The sequence below is a fragment of the Orcinus orca genome, chromosome 11 (assembly GCF_937001465.1).
Source record: "Orcinus orca chromosome 11, mOrcOrc1.1, whole genome shotgun sequence".
Lineage (NCBI taxonomy): Eukaryota > Metazoa > Chordata > Mammalia > Artiodactyla > Delphinidae > Orcinus > Orcinus orca.
In genome coordinates this window covers 83,544,901-83,570,272 of record NC_064569.1, presented here as the reverse complement: position 1 = coordinate 83,570,272, position 25,372 = coordinate 83,544,901, and the positions used below count along the sequence as shown (strand labels likewise).

Genomic DNA, 25,372 nt, shown 5'->3' with positions numbered 1-25,372 from the left:
CATACATGCGTTAATATACGATTTTTGTTTTTCTCTTTCTGACTTACTTCACTCTATATGACAGTCTCTAGATCCATCCACGTCTCAACAAATGACCCAATTTCATTCCTTTTTATGGCTGAGTAATATTCCATTGTATATATGTACCACGACTTCTTTAGCCATTCGTCTGTCAATGGGCATTTAAGTTGCTTCCATGACCTGGCTATTGTAAACACTGCTGCAATGAACATTGGGGTGCATGTGTCTTTTTGAATTATGGTTATCTCTGGGTATATGCCCAGTAGTGGGAATGCTGGATAATATGGTAATTCTGTTTTTAGTTTTTAAAGGAACCTCCATACTGTTCTCCATAGTGGCGGTATCAATTTACATTCCCACCAACAGTACAAGAGGGTTCCCTTTTATCCACACCCTCTCCAGCATTTGTTGTTTGTAGATTTTCTGATGATGCCCATTCTAACTGGTGTGAGGTGATGCCTCATTGTAGTTTTGATTTGCATTTCTCTAACAATTAGTGATGCTGAGCAGCTTTTCATGTGCTTCTTGGCCATCTGTAAGTCTTCTTTGGAGAAATGTCTATTTAGGTCTTCTGCCCATTTTTGGATTGGGTTGTTTGTTTCTTTAATAATGAGCTGCATGAGCTGTTTATATATTTTGAAGATTAATCCTTTGTCCGTTGATTCATTTGCAAATATTTTCTCCCATTTTGACAGTTGTCTTTTCGTCTTCTTTATGGTTTCCTTTGCTGTGCAAAAGCTTTGAAGTTTCATTAGGTCCCATTTGTTTATATTTGTGTTTATTTCCATTACTCTAGGAGGTGGATCAAAAAAGATCTTGCTGTGATTTATGTCAAAGAGTGTTCTTCCTATGTTTTCTTCTAAGAGGTATATAGTGTCCGGTCTTATATTTAGGTCTCGAATCCATTTTGAGTTTATTTTTGTGTATGGTGTTAGGGAGTGTTATAATTTCATTCTTTTACATGTAGCTGTCCAGTTTTCCGAGCACCACGTATTGAAGACACTGTCTTTTCTCCATTGTATATCCCTGCCTCCTTTCTCATACATCAGTTGACCATAAGTGCGTTGGGTTACCTCTGGGCATTCTATCCTGTTCCACTGATCTATGTTTCTGTTTTTGTGCCAGTACCATATTGTCTTGATTACTGTAGCTTCATAGTATAGTCTTAAGTCAGGGAGTCTGATTCCTCCAGCTCCGTTTTTTTCACTCAAGACTGCTTTGGCTATTCAGGGTCTTTTGTGTCTCCATACAAACTTTAAGATTTTTTGTTCTAGTTCTGTAAAAAATGCCATTGGTATTTTGACAGGAATTGCATTGAATCTGTAGATTGCTTTGAGTAGTATAGTCATTTTCACAATATTGATTCTTCCAATCCAAGAACATGGTATATCTCTCCATCTGTTGGTATCTTTAATTTCTTTCATCAGTGTCTTATAGTTTTCTGCATACAGGTCTTTTGTCTCCCTAGGTAGGTTTAATCCTAGGTATTTTATTCTTTTTGTCGCAATGGTATATGGGTGTGTTTCCTTAATTTCTCTTTCAGATTTTTCATCATTAGTGTATAGGAATGCAAGAGATTTCTGTGCATGAAGTTTGTATCCTGCAACTTTACCAAATTCATTGATTAGCTCTAGAAGTTTTCTGGTGGCATATTTAGGATTCTTTATGTATAGTATCAAGTCATCTGCAAACAGTGACAGTTTTACTTCTTTTCCAATTTGTATTCCTTTTATTTCTTTTTCTTCTCTGATTGCCGTGGCTAGGACTTCCAAAACTATGTTGAATAATAGTGGTGAGAGTGAGCAACCTTGTCTTGTTCCTGATCTTAGAGGAAATGCTTTCAGTTTTTCACCACTGAGAATGATGTTTGCTGTGGGTTTGTCATATATGGCCTTTATTATGTTTAGGTAGGTTCCCTCTATGCCCACTTTCGGAGAGTTTTTATCATAAATGGGTGTTGAATTTTGTCAAAAACTTTTTCTGCATCTACTGAGATGATCATATGGTTTTTATTCTTCAATTTGTTAAGATGATGTATCACATTGATTGACTTGCGTATATTGAAGAATCCTTGCATCCCGGGGTAAATCCCACTTGATCATGGTGTATGATCCTTTTAAAGTGTTGTTGGATTCTGTTTGCTAGTATTTTGTTGAGGATTTTTGCATCTATATTCATCAGTGATATTAGTCTGTAATTTTGTTTTTTTGTAGTATCATTCCCTGGTTTTGGTATCAAGGTGATGGTGGCCTCATAGAATGAGTTTGGGAGTGTTCCTTAATCCACAAGTTTTTGGAAGAGTTTGAGAAGGATGGGTGTTAGCTCTTCTCTAAGTGTTTCATAGAATTCACCTGTGAAGCCATCTGGTCCTGGACTTTTGTTTGTTGGAAGATTTTTAATCACAGTTTTAATTTCATTACTTGTGATTAGTCTGTTCATATTTTCTACTTCTTCCTGGTTCAGGCTTGGGAGGTTATACCTTTCTAAGAATGTGTCCATTTCTTCCAGGTTGTCCATTTTATTGGCATAGAGTTGCTTGTAGTAGTCTCTCAGGATGTTTTGTATTTTTGCGGTGTCTGTTGTAACTTCTCCTTTTTCATTTGTAATTTTATTCATTTGCGTCCTCTCCCTCTTTTTCTTGATGAGTCTGGCTAATGGGTTATCAATTTTGTTTATCTTCTCAAAGAACCAGCTTTTAGTTTTATTGATCTTTGCTACTGCTTTCTTTGTTTCTATTTCATTTATTCCTGCTCTGATCTTTATGATTTCTTTCCTTCTACTAACTTTGGATTTTGTTTGTTCTTCTTTCTCTAGTTCCTTTAGGTGTAAGGTTAGATTGTTTATTTGAGATTTTTCTTGTTTCTTGAGGTAGGCTTGTATAGCTATAAACTTCCCTCTTAGAACTGCTTTTGCTGCATCCCACAGGTTTTGGATCATTGTGTTTTGTCATTTGTCTCTAGGTATTTTTTTATTCCCTCTTTGATTTCTTCAGTGAGCACTTGGTTATTTAGTAACATATTTTTTAGCCTCCATGTGTTTGTGTTTTTTACGTTTTTTTCCCTGTAATTGATTGCTAATCTCATAGCATTGTGGTCAGAAAAGATGCTTGATATGATTTCAATTTTCTTAAATTTACTGAGGCTTGATTTGTTGCCCAAGATGTGACCTATCCTGGAGAATGTTCCATGCGCACTTGAGAAGAAAGTGTAATCTGCTGTTTTTGGATGGAATGTCCTATAGATATCAATGAAATCTATCTGGTCTATTGTGTCACTTAAAGCTTGTGTTTCCTTATTAATTTTCTGTTTAGATGATCTGCCCATTGGTGTAAGTGAGGTGTTGAAGTCCCCCACTATTATTGTGTCACTGTCGATTTCCTCTTTTACAGCTCTTAGCAGTTGCCTTATGTATTGAGTTGCTCCTATGTTGGGTGCGTATATATTTATAATTGTTATATCTTCTTCTTGGATAGATCCCTTGATCTTTATGTAGTGTCCTTCCTTGTCTCTTGTAACATTCTTTATTTTAAAGTCTATTTTATCTGATATGAGTATTGTTACTCCAGCTTTCTTTTGATTTCCATTTGCATGGAATACCTTTTTCCATCCCCTCACTTTCAGTCTGTATGTGTCACTAGGTCTGAAGTGGGTCTCTACTTGTAGACAGCATATAGATGGGTCTTGTTTTTGCATCCATTCAGCAAGCGTGTGTCTTTTGGTTGGAGCACTTAATCCATTCACGTTTAAGGTGATTATCGATATATATGTTCCTATGACGATTTTCTTAATCGTTTTGGGTTTGTTTTGTAGGTCCTTTTCTTCTCTTGTGTTTCCCACTTAAAGAAGTTCCTTTAGCATTTGTTGTAGAGCTGGTTTGGTGGTGCTGAATTCTCTGAGCTTTTGCTTGTCTGTAAAGCTTTTGATTTCTCCATCGAATCTGAATGAGATCCTTGCTGGGTAGAGTAATCTTGGTTGTAGGTTTTTCCCTTTCATCACTTTAAGTATATCATGCCACTCCCTTCTGGCTTATAGAGTTTCTGCTGAGAAATCAGCTGTTAACCTTACGGGAGTTCCCTTGTATGTTATTTGCCGTTTTTCTCTTGCTGCTTTCAATAATTTTTCTTTGTCTTTAATTTTTTGCCAATTTGATTACTATGTGTCTCGGTGTGTTTCTCCTTGGTTTTATCCTGTATGGGACTCTCTGTGCTACCTGGATTTGGGTAGCTATTTCCTTTCCCATGTTAGGGGAGTTTCCAACTATAATCTCTTCAAATACTTTCTTGGGTCAGTTCTCTCTCTCTTCTCCTTCTGGGACCCCTATAATGCAAATGTTGTTGCATTTAATGTGTCCCAGAGGTCTCTTAGATTGTCTTCATTTCTTTTCATTCTTTTCTCTTTATTCTGTTCTGCAGCAGTGACATCCAACATTCTGTCTACCAGGTCACTTATCCGTTCTTGCCTCAGTTATTCTGCTATTGATTCCTTCTAGTGTATTTTTCATTTCAATTACTGTATTGTTCATCTCTGTTTGTTCTTCAATTCTTCTAGGTTTTTATTAAACATTTCTTGCATCTTCTCGATCTTTGCCTCCATTCTTTTTCTGCGTTCCTGAATAATCTTCACTATCATTATTCTGAATTCTTTTTCTGGAAGGTTGCCTATCTCTACTTTGTTTAGTTGTTTTTCTGGGGTTTTATCTTGTTCCTTCATCTGGTAGATAGCCCTCTGCCTTTTCATCTTGTCTGTCTTTCTATGAATGTGTTTTGTGTTCCACAGGCTGCAGGATTGTAGTTCTTCTTGCTTCTGCTGTTGCCCTCTGGTGGATGAGGCTGTCTAAGAGGCTTGTGCAAGTTTCCTGATGGGAGGGACTGGTGGTGGGTAGTGCTGACTGTTGCTCTGGTGGGCAGAGCTCAATAAAACTTTAATCCACTTGCCTGCTGTTGGGTGGGGCTGTGTCCCCTCCCTGTTGGTTGTTTGGCCTGAGGTGACCCAACACTGGAGCCTACCCGGGCTCTTTGGTGAGGCTAATGGCGGACTCTGGGAAGGCTCACACCAAGGAGTACTTCCCAGAACTTCTGCTGCCAGTGTCCTTGTCCTCACGGTGAGACAGAGCCACCCCCCGCCTCTTTGCAGGTGACCCCACAACACTAGCAGGTAGGTCTGGTTCAGTCTCTGTGGGGTCACTGCTTCTTCCCCTGGGTCCCGATGCAAACACTACTTTGTGTGTGCCCTCCAAGAGTGGAGTCTCCGTTTCCCCCAGTCCTGTCGAAGTTGTGCAATCAAATCCCGCTAGCCTTCAAAGTTTGATTCTCTAGGAATTCCTCCTCCCTTTGCCGGACTCCCAGGTTCTGAAGCCTGAAGTGGGGCTCACAACCTTCACTCCAGTGGGTGGGCTTCTGTGGTATAAGTGTTCTCCAGTTTGTGGGTCACCCACCCAGCAGGTATGGGATTTGATTTTATTGTGATTGCACCCCTCCTACCATCTCCTTGTGGCTTCTCCTTTGTCTTTGGATGTGGGGTATCTGTTTTGGTGAGTTCCAGCGTCTTCCTGTCGATGACTGTTCAGCAGTTAGTTGTGATTCCAGTGTTCTCGCAAGAGGGAGTGAGAGCATGTCCTTCTAGTCCGCCATCTTGAATCAATCTCACATAACATATTTTTAGATATGTTCTTTCCAGTACTCTTAACCTTTCATCTTGTCAATGGTAATTTTACTAAGAAACTTTCATAAACACAACTCCCATCGTTAGTGAGGAATTACTACATGTAATTAGGTACCTAGAATAGTGTTCAGCTGAAGGTAACTTATATTAAACCAAACCTGTACTACTTTTCTGTGGTTTGTTTGGACAGCAAATCCTGTTATCAGAACTCATGATGCATCAGCTATTCTACTGCAAAGAGTAGAAACAGATTTTTTAAAGAGTGGAGAACAGAACATATTCTCCTAAGAATCAACCATTTAAAATGCTAACTGTGGGACCTCCCTGGTGGCACAGAGGTTAAGAATCTGCCTGCCAATGCAGGGGACATGGGTTCGAGCCCTGGTCTGGGAAGATCCCACATGCTGCACAGCAACTAAGCCCACGCGCCCCAACTACTGAGCCTGAGCTCTAGAGCCCACGTCCCACAACTACTGAACCTGCGTGCCACAACTCCTGCAGCCTGTGTGCCAAGAGCCCATGCTCTGCAACAAGAGAAACCACCACAATGAGAAGCACACGCACCGCAAGCAAGAGAAGCCCCCGCTCGCCACAACTAGAGAAAGCCAGTGCACACAGCAACAAAGACCCAACGCAGCCAAAAATAAATAAATAAATAAGTAAGCATATTACTAAATGAAATGAAATAAAATAAAATACTAACTGTGAAGTATACCACGTGTAAAAATTCAAAGAACTCTGGCAACCTGTACCAACTTTTCCAATACTTAGTGATACCTATTTTTGCACAGTGCCTGTTACCATGGCCCAAAACCATGAATAAACTGCTTATTACCATGCTCTTGGCAGTCTCCAATGTACTACTCTTCACAAATTTTTTTTATTTTAGCAAATTAAAAACTTTTAAAAAATTAAAAAAAAATAGTAACTGTAACGTACAAATTCACAGTGATTTTAAGAGGATCATATCCTGCTTTGATTTAATCACAATTTAGCCATACCTTTTCATTATCCCGGTTGCGTTTACTAATTGGTGACATTGGTTCAGAAAAATCAGTTTCATTATCTACTGCATACTGTCTGCCAGACAGAAAATCCCGTAGTTGACTCTGTAAGAAATACAAGATGTTACTAACAAAATGCTACGCCAACTGTAAGAAAATATTTCACACCTAGCTCTACTTAGTGTCTCTGATGTTCCAGTGTACAGCACATTACCTGACTTTTGTTGGCAGTCCATAATATACACGCAATTAAATTTCCTAACAATCTGTTTCCAATGGCACTTGTACTCAAAGAGTTTTACAAGTTCAGAGTTAAAAGATGACCTTGGAAATTTCATCTGAGCCTTTTATTTGTACGGAAGAAAGTCTTAGCTAATGCCCACAATAAATGCTTCATTTTGTAATATACATAAGTAAATCTATTTTCCTAAGCCACAATATTTCAAACAAAATAAGAGTTTCCACGAAAAAATAATTTATAAAGAGATATTTGTTTTCAGCCTGACATACTACTCAATATCTCCATATTATTTCATTTATTCTAAGGGATTGAAGATTATACAGGTATGTACAAACACAAACACACACACAATTCCTGATAAGTAAACCTGAAGGAAAGGGACAAACTGAATTAACAAAGCCCAGTGAGATACTGCAAAATTATAACTAAAGTAACTCACCAATATATACTCCTTGAAAAGAAATAGCATTTGCCACAATTCTACTGATATGATAAGCTGGTACTCATAAAGAGTTAATCAAGTGATTAAAAAAAACTAGAAAGCCTAGGATTTTGTTGTTTATAACATATACAATTTTTCAATCTCAAAATTCAAGATCACCAAAATAAGAATTTACTATTTAACAAATTTTGAATAATGGTAGTACTCACACTTGTGGTTCTTATGTTTTCAGAAGAGATGCTGAAAGCAAAGATTTATTTTTCCATAAACACAATATTATTTTTAGAAATGGGAGAATATTACCTTCTAGTTAAAAAACACTTTCATATTTAATTACATGCAAAGTACATTATTCTAGATCAGTTCAGTGGGTATCAAAGTATGATCCAAGTACTTCTGAGGTCCTTAAGACCCATTCAGGGGATATGGGAAGTCCTCCTTTTCCAACTATGTATCAATGTGAATTTGAATTTTCTTGATATACTTCAATCAAACTAACTTATCAAATAGAAGCAGACATGTGAATCCAGGTATTTTCTATCACACATGATATTAAAGATACTCATAAAAATGTAAAACAATGTCACTATTCTCACAATTTTTTTATTTTTGGAAAATAAAGTTATTCTTCATAACATAATGTTATTCATATTAAAATGTAATAGGTTCAATATCAATATTTTAATAACTGATAAACATTTTAAACATTTCTCTTTAATTTTTAATATGGAAAATATCAATAGATATAATCCACATAAACAAAATCTCCTTCTAGTCCTAAATAATTTTTAGTGTAAAGCAGTTCCTAGACCTCAAAGTTAGACAAGGACTCTAGAAAATATAGCATAGGACTTCCCTGGTGGTGCAGTAGTTGAGAGTCCGCCTGCCGATGCAGGGGACATGGGTTCAGGCCCCGGTCTGGGAAGGTCCCACATGCCACGGAGTGGCTGGGCCGGTGAGCCATGGCTGCTGAGCCTGAACGTCCGGAGCCTGTGCTCCGCAACAGGAGAGGCCTCAAGAGTGAGAGGCCCGCATACCGCAAAAAAAAAAAAAAAAAAAAAAAAAAAAAAAATATATATAGCATAAAGCTTTCTTAGGCAAGATAAAAATCACAATATATTTGCTGTGGTACACTATTAATTTTACTGATTTGTATCTTTACTGATTTGACAGGTTGCTACTCACTGTATTTTTATCCTCTTATTTGGAAGATGTACTGTATTTTTTCCATTCCATTAATAGTTGACTTTACTCTCCGTGTACTCAAATCAGACTCATATTTCTCTATTATTTTTTAAAAGTGATAATGCCTGCTACTTACCCCTAACAAACTACGAAGTTTAGCAGTTTTAATTCTAAACTAGTATTAGAATCTCTCTTAGGGTAAGTCTTCCATTTTAGCTCACATATTCCCAGTCCATCCTTATCATTTTAACTGCACATACACACTCCAAGTTTTAGTGCTCACTACCATCTTTCCCTAGATAGACCGCTGCTCCAGTTCATCTGTTTAATTATTAGTCTTTGGAAAGGTAAATGCTTCACACGAGGTATGATGATGACATTCTTTAAATTTTTGCATATCCTCACAAATCCTTCCTTAACTTGGCTGATAAATGATATCTTGATTGAGGATGGAATTCTTAGGTCGCTTTCAGGACATGCTATTTAATTTTTTGTTCTTTTTAAATAACTTGTTCTTTCTGCCAGGAAATTAAGAGTTCAGGAATTTTACCAGGATATGTCTAGGTATGTGTCATTTCTCATCAGTTCAGCCTGGAACTTCATAAACACTCCTTAGGAGACTCAGGAAAATATTTATTATAACAAATGTAGTTGTAACAAATACATGATTTATTTTATCATGGCCTCTTTTGCATCTGTTCTTTTTTCTCCTTCTAGAACTCCTAACATTTATATGTTAAATCCTCTAGATCTAACCTCTAAGTTTCTTAATCCTCTAGATCTAACCTCCAAGTTTCTTAACTTTCCCTCTTTGTTTCTTTACGTGTTTTACTCTGTGCTTTACTTATTGTACTTGACTTTCAGGATACTAATTTGAGTCTGAATTCATCTGTTACATTGGGAAAACTTTTCTTCTTTTTTTTTTAATGTCTAGAAAGTCTTATGTTTAGGTATATACTTGAAGTTCCTTGAGTACTTATTATTTCGCTGGATTCAATTTGCTATCATTCCCTTCGAGCAGCTCTATTTTGTTAGGCATGTGTGTTCTTAGCTGATTCATCTTTCTGGCCACTGAGACCCCTTAGGTGACCGTTGCTTCTCTTCACTGGCTCTTTGGGGCCCAGCTGACTGTTGAGGTCCATTAAGTGATGACAGTTCTATGAGTAATGGAAGTTGAAATGGTCTCTACTCCTTATTGAGCAGTGGAGAAATAAGCAAGAAATTGAGCAGTGGAGAAATAAGCAAGCTGCCAGTCACCTGCTTAGGCTGAAAAACAGTCTTCTTGTGGTCTCTCAAGCCTCACCAACAGTAAGACCATCCACTCAGCTACTCTGCTGCTTCTTGAGAGTAAAAGAACCCTGGCACACTCATAGAAGGCATTTATTGACCTTCCTCAGATTTCTGAGGGCTGCTTAGCTCTTCTCAGGACCTACCACTTCTGCTCCTCAGCCCAGGTCTCTGATTTTGTCCTCCAGATAATTACTCAGTTCATGAGAGCAATCTCTGTAACAATTCTCCCTACTTAGAGTCCAGTTAGCATCCAAGGACTTCTATGCTCCCAGATGCCCATGGGCCCTGCATCCATGTTCCTCGGGAGAGGAATTATAAAAGTAGGAAACAAAGGAGAAAGGGCTATCATTCAAATTATGTTCCCAGAACTTCCCTGTCTTACCTTTATCTTAATTCCTCTTAATTCTTGCCTTATTTAGGCTACAATAAATCAAAAACAAAAAAGCTTATTAGGGTCATGATATTTCAGGACCCTGAAGCTCAGAAATATTTAGAACTTTCTGATATGTATCTTTAAAGATACTTTTAGCATAAATTAGGGTTACATTTAGCATATTTTTGAAATGTCGATCTAGGGATATTTTCCTGCTCACTTTTTCCTCGCTGCAAATTTCCTTTGAGTAACATAAGTACCAGAGATCAAGTTGTTAGCCTTCTAAGATTTAAATGCAGAAAATTTTCTGCTTCATATATTACCGTCTCAGCAGTTCCCACTTCATTCCTGATGTTCTTCAAAGGAGACATATTGATATTTGGAGACAGAACTTCCTCAAATGTAAAACCTTATATATCTCACACTATAAGCTGATTCACTTAAATGAAGAAACTTATTAGAGGACTTATAGGCAAAGGATAAAATGAAAACAAAGACCTCAGGCAGATTATACTCTCACTGGCTTATCAGAAACTCATGTTTGTTGTTCCTACAATCTAATACTTGTTTGATGAACTTCTCTAAATTAACTTTGTGAAAAGTAGTTAAAAATCATCTCTACAGGTAAGCAAATAAAACATAACTAGAGAGGAATAAAAAAAACTGTCTTCACTCACAAGTATCCTCATCATGGTGTGGATGAGTATGTGTGGGTATGCATGTACACATGTGTGCATGTATTTTGAGAAAGTTACAAAAAGGCAAAGGTTTCCATGATAGCCCCATGAGGCAAAGACAACAAACCGCCTGCCAGTATCCATTCTCCCCTTCTTCCTTAGTATCAGAGCTTTCTTTTATCTTCTGGCATATTACTACCCAGAATAAAGACTATATTCTCCATCCTTGCTAGCATGTTGGTCTGGCCATATGACTAAGCTTTGGTTAATGAGATGGAAGCAAAAGAGCTACATCTCTTTCAAAGGAAAAGAGAGTGTGGTGCTCCCTTACTATTTCCTGCTGCATGAAATGTTGATACAATGTCTGGAGCTCCAACAACTATCTTGGACCACAAATGATCTTGAGGGTAGAAGTCAAGAACTAAGATAGGAGAGCAGACTGACAGTAAAATCCTAGGTACTATCTGATAACCATGAACCTATCATATCAGTCCTAGATGCTAACCTTTTGACATCTTTTATAAAAGAATGAAACAAACTTCCATTGTCTTAAACAACTGTTATTGTGGTTTCTATTCTAAGCAGACAAAACATTATTCCCAAGTATCAGATAGTAATATTTATAAACTATTTTAATATCTGAGAAAATCCAGTAAACATTTTCTTCTAGTTATGGCTGCAATTATTCTTTTATTACCACTGTTTAATTACTACTTTAGTGGCACTTGGTATATGTTAAGATAAAGAAATATATTTTCAATACTTTAAAACAAACTAGATATATTCAAATATATTCTAAAACAGTTTATCAACTATAATGTAGACAAAACCAAACTGCAAGGGATGCTACTCCATTAACTTTAAAATTTATACTCTATAAAAAAATAAGGCAATGAATGTGTCTGCAAAAAAAAAGGAATAGTGTATTACCTCATGTATATTGCATCATACTATTCTCATGAAATGATACTCTATCTTAGTAAAAACTATTACTAATCCATAGAAAGAGTCATAGCAATCATTTATACAATATATGCCAAATGAACAGATGCACATTAAACCAAGAAAATACAAAATCAATCCCTGACATAATTCAAAAAGAAATCACGTACTTGATACTGATTTATTAAAAATGTTTTGATCTAATAAGTAGCTGTCCTTATATTTGAACCAAATAATAACACAAATTCAACAAAATTTACCACCAAAATATTTCTCTCCAGTAACGACTAGCTTTCAAGTAGCTAAATTTTCCATTCTTAACATGATCCAAAGAGCAAAAGCATTATCAAGTTATTATAAATGCTGATCCATCATTTAAAGTAAAAATAAATCTAGCCAAATTTTAATTTGATTAAGATAAAATTATTTAAAAAAAAAAAGATAAAATTATTTAAAAAATACTTACAGGAGATATGTTGGCATAATTTTCATAATTTGAAGTCAAAACATTACATTTTTTATAAACATCGATCATATCTAACATGTTACTATTCTTTAAGAAATCATCATAAATCTTCCTAATGTTCTCATAATGGTCAATCACTTTCATATTTTCAACTGGTAAGTTCAATTTCTCATGTAGTAAGTATTTCCAGGTCAATAAGACATCGCTGAGAGAGACTGTAAATTCTCCACTGTACTGAAAGAGATAATGCCAAAAATAAAATGATAAAGTTGGATGCTAGATATTCATTACATTCATTACATTCTTACAATTAAGATAGAAAGTACAAACTGAATTTTGTCATAGAAAAGTCTACATTGAATTCCTGTGGATTTTAAAAGAACATCAAAGTTGAGCTATGGCATAATTTTAAAACCAGATATAAAAGAAAAAGATTTTGATGATTTTTAAAAATATGAACAACTATAATAAGTTTGCACATGACAAATTTAGCAAATATAGTCATCTTATTTCCTGAACTTCACTAAATTTCTTCTACCCAAAGTGGGGAGATGGGTGAGCAGTGAACTGAACTTAAGTGCTATTGACTGGGGAAACATTTGATTCTGTTAATACTTAGTTCCTTTTAGTTCTTTTTGCTAATGTATTTTTAATCTCTTATTTAAAACTGTCATGTCATACTGAATTCCTCCATATCACATTATTCCAAGTGTTAGTCTTAATGCACGAACATAAAAATTAAATTTTTAAAAATTATGTTTTATTTCATTACTATTTCAGAAGCAAAATATCGGTGCTAAAATTTGGGGTCAGAAAAGAATTTTGAATCTTCCCTGCTCATCATCGCACTAAACTATAACAAACAAGTGCTAAGAAGCCATAGTCAGGTTTCTTTCTATAAGTTGTCAGATGTTACTAATCAGACAAAATTGTTCGTTTTTTCCTCTTCTTCAATATCTACATGATAAATTATCCCAGTGGACATGTTGAAGATTTTTAATTGATTGCATTCCGTCCCACTTAATATCTCAGATATTAATAATGGTGCCCTCCAAAACATGATAGACCTAATTCAGTAAAAAAATTCTAACTACTCCTTTCTGCAGCATGAGTAACAAATAATTTTAAGTATCCATACATGGTTTTGAGATGCAGATTTTGTTGCCCTCTTCCATAGTTAATATGCTAGTAGTTTCTGCTAACAGCAATATCTTCCCATTAATAGCATTTAAAATAATGGGTGTGTATTTAAATAGTACTAGTCATTGGAACTAAATTATAACATCATCTTTAGCCAATGAAGAATAATAGAAAGAAATCAAACACAGCCAAATAATATATTATTTTCTACATATCTGACTCTTTCAAATCTCTATATCTTTTATAAAGATATTTTCTAACTACTATCCAAATTTAAGACAAGGTGCTCAAACTGCCTTAAAATAATTAACTCTTTACTCAACCATATGGAGGCAACTAAGGAAATTATCTTTATTGTCCTTGGAGTAGAGACCTGTTATATAAAAATTATGAAAATTAATTATATTTCATGAAATTAGTTCAATGAACAACCAAAAGAATGAGTAACTCTCAAACACTGGACCCATAACCCAAATGTAAGACAGATTTGTAATATCTCAGCATTGCATCAAAATTGTATACTTTACTTCCCAATCCCACAAAGGTTACATACCATAAAATTTCCAAGTGGTATTTAAGTTAAATAAATCCAGTTATTTAGAGTTTCAAAACTAAATTGTTTTATCTCAAAAATTCCTAAAAACTATTTTGGTATAACATCCTTCATGTTAAAAATAAATTAAGATTTTGCCTAATATAAGTGTACAAATCTCATCCTAATGACTACAACTAGTTAAAGTAAAACTATACAAGCTTTTTTATTTTTTTCAAGAAAACTGGTTACTTGTTTATTGTGTTACAACAGCAATGAAAAGTCCCCATCTACCACCCTTTATAACTGTAAAGATTAAACTGCAGTTGGAATCAGTATATTCATCATTTACCCCCAAAAACGCCATATCAGAGTACATCAGAGTCTGTCTACTCCATTTCTTTAACAAGCAATGAAGAACTTCATGCTCGTGCACAATACGGAATCATAGCTTTTTTTAATTTGTACAGAAAGAAATGGACAAAACTTCCCTCCCCATCAAGGTTGTTAGAAGAAATTAGGTAATGAAAGGGAGAAATGCAAATCCTAAAGTCAACCAGTGCTTTTCCCATAACTCCAAATAAAAAACAACAATGAAAGTGCTCTAAGGTCTGGAAATCTCTCTATAGTACAGAGGTGCAAGGAAGCGATAGATTTCTCTCATCACATTTACAAGTTTAATGTTCTAAAAAAGTCTTTCCTCCAGGGAAACTCATGTGATCAATTACTGAATATAATCACACAACTCCATTTGAACTAGTCTGAATTCAATGTGCTTAGTCTGGAACCATCCTTGATTAGAATTAATCTTATGATACATTTTAATAGATAAATATATGAAGACTAATCAAAAATTATTTTTAAGAATAAAGTATCTTAGCCCTTTGTATATCAAATCAGAACCTGAAAGGTAAAAGAATGTACATTATTTTCATATATACAAACTATGTGCTAAAGTAAAAAAAATAAAATGTCCTTTAATTCAAGCCCAAGCTCTGTCCATGAAACTGCCGGCAGGTTATACGCCAGGAGAAAGGTCCTTCACACTGAGGGTCACTCCTGCTTGTCTCTAGCAAGGCCGTGTTTTCACCATCATCCCCTTTAAAACTGGCCTCGCAAGGCAGCACGGAGTCGCTGGTGGTGGGCAGTGCTGAGCTGCCCGCGTCACTTCTGTCACCATCTGGTAAAGTAAGACTCAGATCTGCAGTCGAAACGCCCCTGGGAGATTCTGGGGCGGGCGTCTCCTGCATGTCCTCAAGCTCTCCCCAATATCCCAGGGCTTTGATGACATCAAGTTTACACATTGGACACATTCGGTGATCCAAAAGCCATGGGTCAATGCATATTCTATAAAAAATACGCTTGCATGGCAGGATTCTGATAACATCCTTTCCTTTAAAATTTTCAATACACACTGCACAACTTTCAGCATCAACATCAATTCCCTTTTCTCCATGCTTTACAGTATGAAGAGGAAGCTGCCCAATAAGTTTGTTTCTTTTCTATGGCTCTGACTTCCAAACTGTGAGCCAGTGTATAGGAAGCGCTGTATATAGGAAAATATTAGCCAGGCTAATGAGATAATCATTATGGTGATGAAGGCGATGGCCACAAACACCACTGACTGCTGATGAACTCCTGTACGTGCCGTGTGCCGAGCCCTATGGTCATTGTGACTGGAATGTCTTTCTGCACCAGATCCACAATTTCTCTTCCTTCGGGGTCGCTAACAATAATGACTACTATATTTCCGGTTCCCGCGTGGGACAAGGGCGCGGTGAGGTTCCCGTGTCGCTCCTCGTTGTACGGGACCACGGCCGAGTCGTTCCACCACGCTGCCGCCAACACCTTGTCCTTGAAGGTGCCGCCCCCGCGGCCGCGGGGCACGAGGAAGCGCGTGCAGGACGCGCAACCCTCGGGGTCACGGTCCTCGGCGTGCGGGACGCCCACCAGGCCCCGCGCGCCCTCCTTGGGCGAACTCTCGCCAAAGCAGCCGCTCTCCGAGGCGCTCCGCACGCTCTGGTTGGCCTACGGGTCCACGTACTCGGTGCTCACCATTGCCGAGTACCACTGGAGCGCCCGGCCCCAGGCCCCGGTCCCCGGGTCCCGGGCGCGCACAGGGCCAGCGCTAGCAGCGCCAGCGCGCCGCGGGCCCCGCCGCAGGCCTCGGGCCGCCGCCGCCACGCCATGGCCCTGCCGCCGGGCTGACTGGGAGAGGGCCGGGCGGGAGCCGGAGGGCGCTGGCGTGCGAGGCCACCAAAAAGCGCGGAGAAGTCGACGCCAGCTGCAGAGCCCGGGAAGACCCAGTCCCAGCGGCCTATACAAGCTCTTGATCTTGTGAGAAAAGGTTTTGACTAGATTAACAGTGTTTATACTGGGATTATAAAAACATTTTAAATACAAATAAAAATACACTCCAAATATCAGCTTTCATGATCAGGTGCCCACCATGACAGCGTAATGTTATTCAAACCAGTAACAACTGATTGAGAGGGTCTGTGGTCAAATCAGAAAATGTTTTGCTAGGAAAACACGCCAGCTGGCTAATATCTGAAGGAAGTTCAAAATGTTCAATGCTTTAGTTCTCTGATGGACATAAGAAGGATTGTATTTCACAAGAATAAAATGAGAAAAATGGAGAGTTACGTTTTATCAGAGCGCTTGTACTTTTTACATTTTACCAAAGTTACTTTTATAATTATTCAAAATTTTAAATAAACTTTACATTTTTAACTAACTGGAATTCTTGTTATGGAAAGAGAAAAGATAACAGATTTACTTAAGAGCATTAATTGGCTGTGTGACCTTGAGTAAGATACTGAAATCCCTCTGAGTCAGCTTCCTTGGTTATAAAGTAAGACTGTACAGATTAAATAACACCTGATAAATGTTAGGTAATAAAAACTGTCAGTTTCCTTTCTCTTTTCTTATTCAAGTAAAATAATTATTTGTTTGTTGGGGGAAGGCTAGTAGATAAATGTAATACAATTTTAAAAACAGTTTCTTCTTATTTGTTATGTCACTGTTGGATCATTTTCAAATCTAACAGTCAACCCCAGGTGCTGTGATTGCTTCCTATGAAGCTATAAAATTAATAGCTTTGTTTCATCCAAAGGACCATTTGTAATGTTCTTAAGGCTACTTAAGGTGAATAACAGCCTTAATAACATAATGGCCAGACAAATTAAAACTATGAAGCCAATTCCGAAGAAAAGAAAGGCTAAAATTTTATTTGCAATGTAGTAATGAAGTTATACATATTTGCCATATAACGAAATTAATAATCCTCAGTGAATCTATAATAGCTTAAATCTTTAGCGGTATTAAAACTGCTAGAGAGGTGTTATATTATTTAAGCTAAAATATCCCCCCACCTAAGAAAATATTCCAAGACCCTAAAACTCAAAAGTTATTTTCTTTCTCCCCACTAAAGCAGTTAAGAAAACAAGCGCACCAATAAACAGACTAACAACTCTACTAGGTAGTCAAAGGTTTCATTGTAATCAAATGTTATTGTAAGGACTATTACTTTAGGGGCCTATGTTCTCAAACTTCAGAGAATTAAAAAACTAAACAGAGCTCAAAGTAGAGGGTGGAAAATATAGATGAAGGATATATACGACCAACTCCACCTTTTTATTACTATCTGCTACTTATGAATGCACCTGCAGGCAAGTGTATGTTGTTTCACATTGCCAAGTGACTTGAAGTCTGAGCACAGATGGGGATGCCTGAGCTGACTCTGTACATGGAGAGTTAAAGTAAAACTGACCCACGACCCACCATATCCACTGCACACGTGCATGCATATATACATGAACTTGGAAAAGTTTAGTTGCAATTCATCTTTCCTCTTCTTTCCCACCCAGAGTCTGAATTTTCACAGTGAATTAACAAGTAGAAAATTAACAAGTAGAAAGTGATACTGAGTGAATGCTACATAGACAAATCCTGAAGAAAAAGTGACTTGTATTGAATATTTCAATATGTCAAAATTTTTACAATGAGAACTAAATTTTCTTCAGGGTACATTTCACTTAGCTTGTGGATATATTTTTTTAATTATTCATAAACAAACAAAGGAGGTGATTTGAACATGGTCTGTTTGATTCCAGAACAATAGTCCTCAATCACTATTCAATAATGATTCTTAATAATTTCACTTTCTCTCTCTCCTTATTTTCTAGTGCATGGTCACCAAGGTTTAACCTTAAGCTGGCCCATTCCATTATACAATATCCTCATAATATATTATTTACCTTAGTACCATTTCTTCAGATTACTAAAGGACAGATTTTTTAAAAAATGCTCAGGCAGTAAAATTGGCAAGACTTGAAAATGAATTACAAAGGGGAGCAAAGGAAAGAGACCCTATGATGGTCCTTAGGTATCTAGCTTCAGTGACTGAGTGTGGAAGGTAAGGTAGGTGGTAAGTTGAGGAAGCAAACAATGTGATCTATTTTTAAAAATTGATGTGGAGACAGTAATCAAGGTAAAATGTCCAGTGAGTACTTGACCATACCAGAGTAAGACTCAGTAGAGAGGTCTAGCATATGAATACTGGTGAAACAGGAAGTATATCCAGTGAAAGTGGGTAAACGGAGCGCACTGGAAGATATCAACAAAGTGTATAACATATATCTAAAATATATGTACAACTCTTTCAAAGAGTGAGAAAGAGACAAAAATAAGTTGACAGTAAAATAAGCATAGGAAATGAATAAACAGTTCAAAAAAGGATACCTAAATGGTCAGATAAGAATTTTAAAAGGTGCTAAATGCTTTAGCTAGCAGAAAAATCAAAATGAAATATCACTTTTCTTTTCTAATGAAGTTTGATAACACCTAATATGGAGAGAAATAAGAAAATGGTAATCTCCCACACTGTTGATATAAATGTCAATTCTAACAGCCAAGTTGAAGAGCAGTATGGAAGTATCAAGGCAAATTAAAGATGTACCTACTATATGACCCACTGAGTATGGGGCTTAGATTACGTCTTGCTCAGTGCACAGACATCTCATTTCAGTGCAAAACTGTAATACCAAACAACTTCAAACAACCCAAAAGTCCATCTACAAATAAAATGTATCAGTCACACAAAGGATGACTGTTAAGATGAATAAATCGTATCAAATTTTCTGTCTATCAGTACCTGATGAAGTCCTGAAAACAATGTTGAATGATAAAAGCAAGACGCAGAAAAATGTATACCATTTGTTATAATTTTAAAACAGACACTTTAACAGTGCAATTTGTACAACTGGATATACAGAGAAGCACCTCCTGGTATAAAATACCTAAAATTACAGGAGAAAATAGGAAAACTTTTATTAAGCATGACTGAATTGTCCATAAGAGAAGGGAAATTACAAAAGGTCAAAAGCAGTGAAAAAGTGCCAATACAGAAGGGTAAGCAAATGGCAGGGTCTGTGCTTCCCTGGTGTCTACCATGCCCTGGCATTTAAGAAGCTGATTTTTATGAACTCTGAGCACAAAGTTTAGGAGACAAAGCTGACCATAAGAAGGCAGGAAACTGGATCAGAGACATTCCTTGCCCACCTTCCATATACAGCCAAAAGCCCCTAAAGATCAACACTCTTACTGTGTCCACTAGAACAAAATCTGCCCAGCAGAAGGTAATGGTAGAGATACTTGCTGGTGAAGATTTCTGAAGCAGTCTCAGCATTGTGCTTACCTCTCTGGGTAATCTTCACTTAGATTTTTGCCTAATACTTAGTTTCTGCTGAGATAGGGGAAACCAGTCATCTACCTTGGCAGAAAATTGGGGGTTTATTCCCCGGACAGGGTAAAATAGTCTCTGGATTGAAGAATGCAGCTGAGGAAGAGAACCCAAATGAAAATCATAGGAATCACATGACATTTTATATTCTAAATTTTGACACACTTTTCAGGCACCCATCACATAGGCAGCTCAACTTTACACCCTTCATGCAGGAGGAAAGAAGACTCTTTTCCGAGGAAACTGTTCCAAAAGGGATATCCTAAAGATATCAACATCAAAGCTTCTCCAACCAAATGGCCTAGTAAGATCAGGTTGACAAGCCCTAACCCTGCACAAAGAGCTTCCAATAAACATTTTAGTGTTCCACTTAAATATAGGTGGATGGCCAAGGATCACCATGAAGGAAGTCTCTAATCAGAAGAAAGGAAGTCCTTCCCAAATAAAACTAACAAAACCAAGGAACTTGGAGGAAACACATTATGCAAGAAGATGAAAACCTCAACAAAATATTATTAATAGTCTCAAAGGAGAAAATATTAGACCCAGGAATCAAGAACAGTATGACATTATAAAAAGAGAACAAAAAAGGGCTCTTAGAAATAAAGAGGACATTAGCAGAAAATCTAATAATTATGTCACCATTAAGCTAAAAAACTATTAAATGTGGAATCTTTGACTATTGGTTGAAAGAAAAGTAAAACAAGGTGAATGGATAAATAAAGTGATACATCCATATAACAGAATATCATGCACTGCTAAAAAGAAATGAGCTATCACACCGTGAAAAGACACAGAGGAACCTTAGATGCATATTACTAAATGAAAGAAGTCAATCTGAAAAGGCTACATACTATGTTCCAACTATGTGACACTCTGAAAAAGGCAGAACTATGGTGACAGTAAAAAGATCAGTGGTTTCCAGGGACTGAGGAGAGGGAAAGATGAATAGTAGAGCACAGAGGGTTTTTAGGGCAGTGAAACTATTCCATACATACTATAATGGTGGACATATATCATTATACATTTGTCAAAACCCACAGAATGTACAACACCAAGAGTGTTTAGGGGGGCTTCCCTGGTGGTGCAGTGGTTGAGAGTCCGCCTGCCGATGCAGGGGACACAGGTTCGTGCCCCAGTCCGGGAAGATCCCACGTGCCACGGAGCAGCTGGGCCCGTGAGCCATGGCCGCTGAGCCTGAGCATCCGGAGCCTGTGCTCCACAACGGGAGAGGCCACAACAGTGAGAGGCCCACGTACCGCAAAAAAAAAAAAAGAAATCTGGGGCAAGGAGGAAGAAAGGGAAGAAATTAACATGTATATAGACAGCTAAACAGTTGTACTGGCCTCCTTGCTATGCCTTGAACATGCGAGGCATTTTCTACCTCAGGGCCCTTGCATCTGCTGTTCCCTTTGCTTGGTAGTCCCTTGCCACAAAAATTTCCACAACTCTTCCTTCTTCCCCCCTTTCAAATCTTTGTTCAGATGGCATCATCTTGATGAGGCCTTCCTTGACCACCCTATTCCAAATCACAAGAACTCTCCCACCCCAAACTCTAAACACTCCTTAGTAGCATCTCTATTTTATTTTCCTCTGCAGCACTTATTATGACCTAAAATGCTAAATATCTTATTTATTAGAGAATTATCTGTCTCTCCTCACTAGAAGATAAATCCCATAAGAGCAGGTATTTCTTTCAGTGGTATATTCCTAGAATATATATATTCTTAGAATAACGTTATTCTAAGAACTTAATAAATGTGTGGAAAGAATAACTGACTACCTAAGATAGAATTTTGTCAAAATTTTTCTATGTTCAAAATTTATCTTAATAAACATTGTTTTAAATATGCAAAACAGCAAACCATCCACACTTAGGAAAAACTATCTCTTGTTTTAAGATTATAGAATTCCTAATTTTCAGGTGTTAAATTATTCTTCCTTTTTCAAAATGATGGTTCTAGTCACTATTTTTTCTCAATGGCTTTACGTGCTAACATGAGAAATGTTCAAATCTGTCAATATCCAATTTGGGGGGGAAATTTTATTGGTAAATGAAATCTAAAAGTCTGGGAACTAGTGACTTATAGGATTAAAATAATTCATCAGGGACTTCCCTGGCAGTCCAGTAGTTAAGACTCCACGCTTCCAATGCAGGGGGCACGGCTTCGATCCCTAGTTGGGGAACTAAGATCCCACATGCGGCGTGGCACAGCCAAAAAAAAAAAAAAAACATTCATCAGAATGCCATTTCACTATCTAGCCCAACAGACCCATTGAAACCATTCCACCCTTCAAAAATCTTCTTCTCTAGTCAAGACAGTCTCCTTACCATTTTCCAACCATCATGATTTTAATCCCCCTGGATGCTTCCACTGAACTGACTTTTCCCTTCCTTCATCGCTTCTTTAAATTCTTCCCATCCAAAGACTTCTCTCCTTTAAGTATATTATATAAAATCCAAGAAGGCTTTCCTTACCACTCCAGCCTACATCCATCCTTCTCTCATCTGAGTGCCTCTAGCCCCTTAGGTAGAGCTTATTCCAAACACTGGTTTGGCCCAAGCCGACTGTGTAAGAATCATTTCAGATTAAAAAAAGGTTAAAAAAAAGACAATTTCCAGGGTCTCAGTGCAGATTAGGAAAATCAGTGTCCAAGACTGGGGTACAGAAGCCAGTATTTTTTTTTTTTTTTGCGGTACGCGGGCCTCTCACTGTTGTGGCCTCTCCCGTTGTGGAGCACAGGCTCCGGACATGCAGGCTCAGCGGCCATGGCTCACGGGCCCAGCCGCTCCGCGGCATGTGGGATCTTCCCGGACCGGGGCACGAACCCGTGTCCCCTGCATTGGCAGGTGGACTCTCGACCACTGCGCCACCAGGGAAGCCCCAGAAGCCAGTATTTTTTAAAAGCCCTCCCAAATGATTCTGCTTCACAGCCTGGCTTAGGAATAATTAATCTATACTACAGAGCCTGAAATTAGTCATAAAATACTTGCATTAAATAAACATTATTTATGTGTGCTTTCTAGAACTTTTCAGAGAAGAAGTTTTATCAAATAAAAATAATTTTTAACCATAATCATAATAGTTGTATGTTTACCTTAAGATTTTAAATTAAATATCAAATGTGCATGTCCCATGTCAAATTATACATATAAAAGCCTTAATTTTGAAACAAATCATTTCAAATCCAATTGTAACATTTTGACAAATATATGCAGAGGCATTTGTGAATACAGTATATTGATAATATCATAGGAGAGCATATACTGCAAAGAAATTAATGTAATTAAGTTTATTCAAATGTGCAGCAAACAAAATTCACTTAAAAAAAAAAGTTAACCTAAATACAGTCTACTAACCTGTTTGTTGTTCTCTGCCATGGAAAGCTGCAATGCCAAGAGCATGGAGTCTGCACCACATACAGTAGTTCTCTCAGAGTTACAAAAAGTGTGCCAATTCCTTCTGAACTCTTTAATCATATCCAAGACAGACTTCTGATTAAGCACAGCCATCCTCTTAAAGTAAGACAGAAGGCAATGTTAAAAAGCCTTATTTTAGTTGGAAATTGATATTTAACATGTATAAGGAAGCAGAGTTATAGAAAAATAAATAGTGAACAAGAGGTCTTTTCATATTTATAAGATTGCTTTTAATTAAATTTAGGAAAACAGAATAATACAATTTCTGCCCAATCGTATTTTCCTCTCCTCTATTTTTCTTAAGCCAAATCTTTGAAAATAACAAAATCCAACCTTCAATCTGAAAATTCATACAAAACAGATAAAGGCAAATTCTGCAAACATAATTATAGACACAAACGTAGCTAATTAAAGCTGTATTTTTTAAAATACTTATTTTGAGATAGATGGTAACATCTACGGTAAAATGCAAAAGAAACAATTTCCTCCTATCCCTATACTGTCCCAAAAGGCATGGTCTATTTTCCACCCCTTTGAATCTGGGTCAGCCTTGTGACTTGATTTGACCAATAAAATGTGGCAAGAATGACATCATGGGAGTTCCGAGCCTAGATCTAGTTCCAAAAGGCCCATGCTGAAAAGAGTTAATATAGCAGGCCTGACTACTACCCTTTGAAAAGCCTGCTTACAGGGTTGGCATCTGGGAACTTAGATTTCAGGACGATTTCCTGTAAGAATGGTTCACTGTGCCTCAACTATTTGTATAAATAATATAGCTTATGCTGAACATATGCTTTTCTTTTGAGTCTGGAATTTGGGAACATAGAGGATACCTACATGTTCAGACCTCAGTAGATTCCCTGGGCACTGAATCTCTAAAGAGCTTCCCTGACAGATAACATTTCATGTGTTGTTGTAACTTGTTGCTGGTAGAATTAAGTATATCCTGTGTGACTCCACTAAGAGAAGACTTTTGGAGGCTTGTGCCTGATCTCCCCTGGACTTCACCCCATGTATCAATACCTTGTCCCTTTGCTGATTTTGCTTGGCATCTTTTTGTTGTAATATATTATAGCATGAGTACAACTGTATGCTGAGTCCTCTGAGTCCTCTTAGTAAATTATTCAACCTGAGGTGACCTTGGGGACCTCCTGACACAGGCCTTGTAGTTTTAGCTCTTGCTCTCTTGCTACTCTCAGAATGACATATGAAGAAGTGCTAGTTAGCCTGCTGGAAAGGCCATATGGAGGAGAGCCAAGGCACTCCAGCTGACAACCAATACCAACTGAAAGACAAGTGAGTGAGGCTATCTTAGATTACCTAGACCCAATCAACCTGCCAGATGAAATACAGCACCATAAGTGATCCTAGGCAAGACCGGCAGAACCACATAACTAAGTCCAGCCCAAATCGCTGATCCACAAAATCATAAACATTTAATATTGTTGTTGTTTTAAAGCCACTAAATTTCAGAGTGCTTTGTTACACAGCAATAGATAACCAATACAGTAATAGATAATATTTAGAAGCTTTCTTGGTGCCAGATACTTTTCAAAAGCTTAATATGGGCTTCCCTGGTGGCACAGTGGTTAAGAATCCGCCTGCCAATGCAGGGGACACGGGTTCAAGCCCTGGTCCAGGAAGATCCCATGTGCCACGGAGCAACTAAGCCCGTGCGCCACAACTGCTGAGCCTGCGTGCTGCGGCTGCCAAAGCCCACGTGCCTAGAGCCCGTGTTCCACAACAAGGGAAGAAGCAGTGCTTCTCACTGCAGTGAGAAGCCTGCGCACCGCAACAAACAGTAGCCCCCGCTCGCCACAACTAGAGAAAGCCCACACACAGCAACGAAGACCCAATGCAGCCAAAAATAAATAAAGTGAAAAAAATTTTTTTAAAAAGCTTAATATTACCTTATTCAATCTTCACAGGAGTCCTATGAAGAAGGTCTATTATTATCCTCATTTTACATCTGAAGAAAGCAATACCCTATGCCACTCAGCTAGCAAATGGGGAAATAGACCTAAATCCAAGATGCCCAAATCCAAAAGCTGTGCTCTTAAATCACTATATTACATAACTTCTCCTGATAGACAAAGGCCTTTCAAAATAATTGGATGTAGTTCCAATGTTTTATATACTCAAGCCTATATGAGGCAGCCAATTCCTTTCTCTGAGTGTACAGACATGCCTCTAAACCTTATTTTCCCTACTTCCTTTTAAGTACCCCAGTCTCCA

At 37.5% G+C, this 25,372-nt stretch overlaps 1 protein-coding gene, 1 long non-coding RNA gene and 1 pseudogene across 3 annotated transcripts in view; 1 reads left to right on the top strand and 2 right to left on the bottom strand.

The window, feature by feature from the left end:
- The window catches only part of LOC125960514 (uncharacterized), a 234,738-nt gene that overhangs the window by 9,184 nt on the left and 200,182 nt on the right, over positions 1-25,372 (top strand). The gene's annotated exons all lie outside the window — the stretch shown is intronic.
- Positions 1-25,372, bottom strand: part of PARPBP (PARP1 binding protein) — an 88,680-nt gene that overhangs the window by 61,546 nt on the left and 1,762 nt on the right. For both annotated transcript variants that reach the window (XM_033427615.2, XM_004269458.3), the window contains exons 2-4: positions 23,078-23,233; positions 12,302-12,535; positions 6,683-6,790 (exon numbers count right to left, since the gene is read on the bottom strand). In XM_033427615.2, the coding sequence (XP_033283506.1) occupies positions 6,683-6,790; positions 12,302-12,535; positions 23,078-23,230 (495 nt within the window). In that variant the 5' untranslated portion in view covers positions 23,231-23,233. The remainder of the gene's footprint in view (positions 1-6,682; positions 6,791-12,301; positions 12,536-23,077; positions 23,234-25,372) is intronic.
- LOC105747976 (E3 ubiquitin-protein ligase RNF149-like) lies at positions 14,206-16,302 on the bottom strand (annotated as a pseudogene).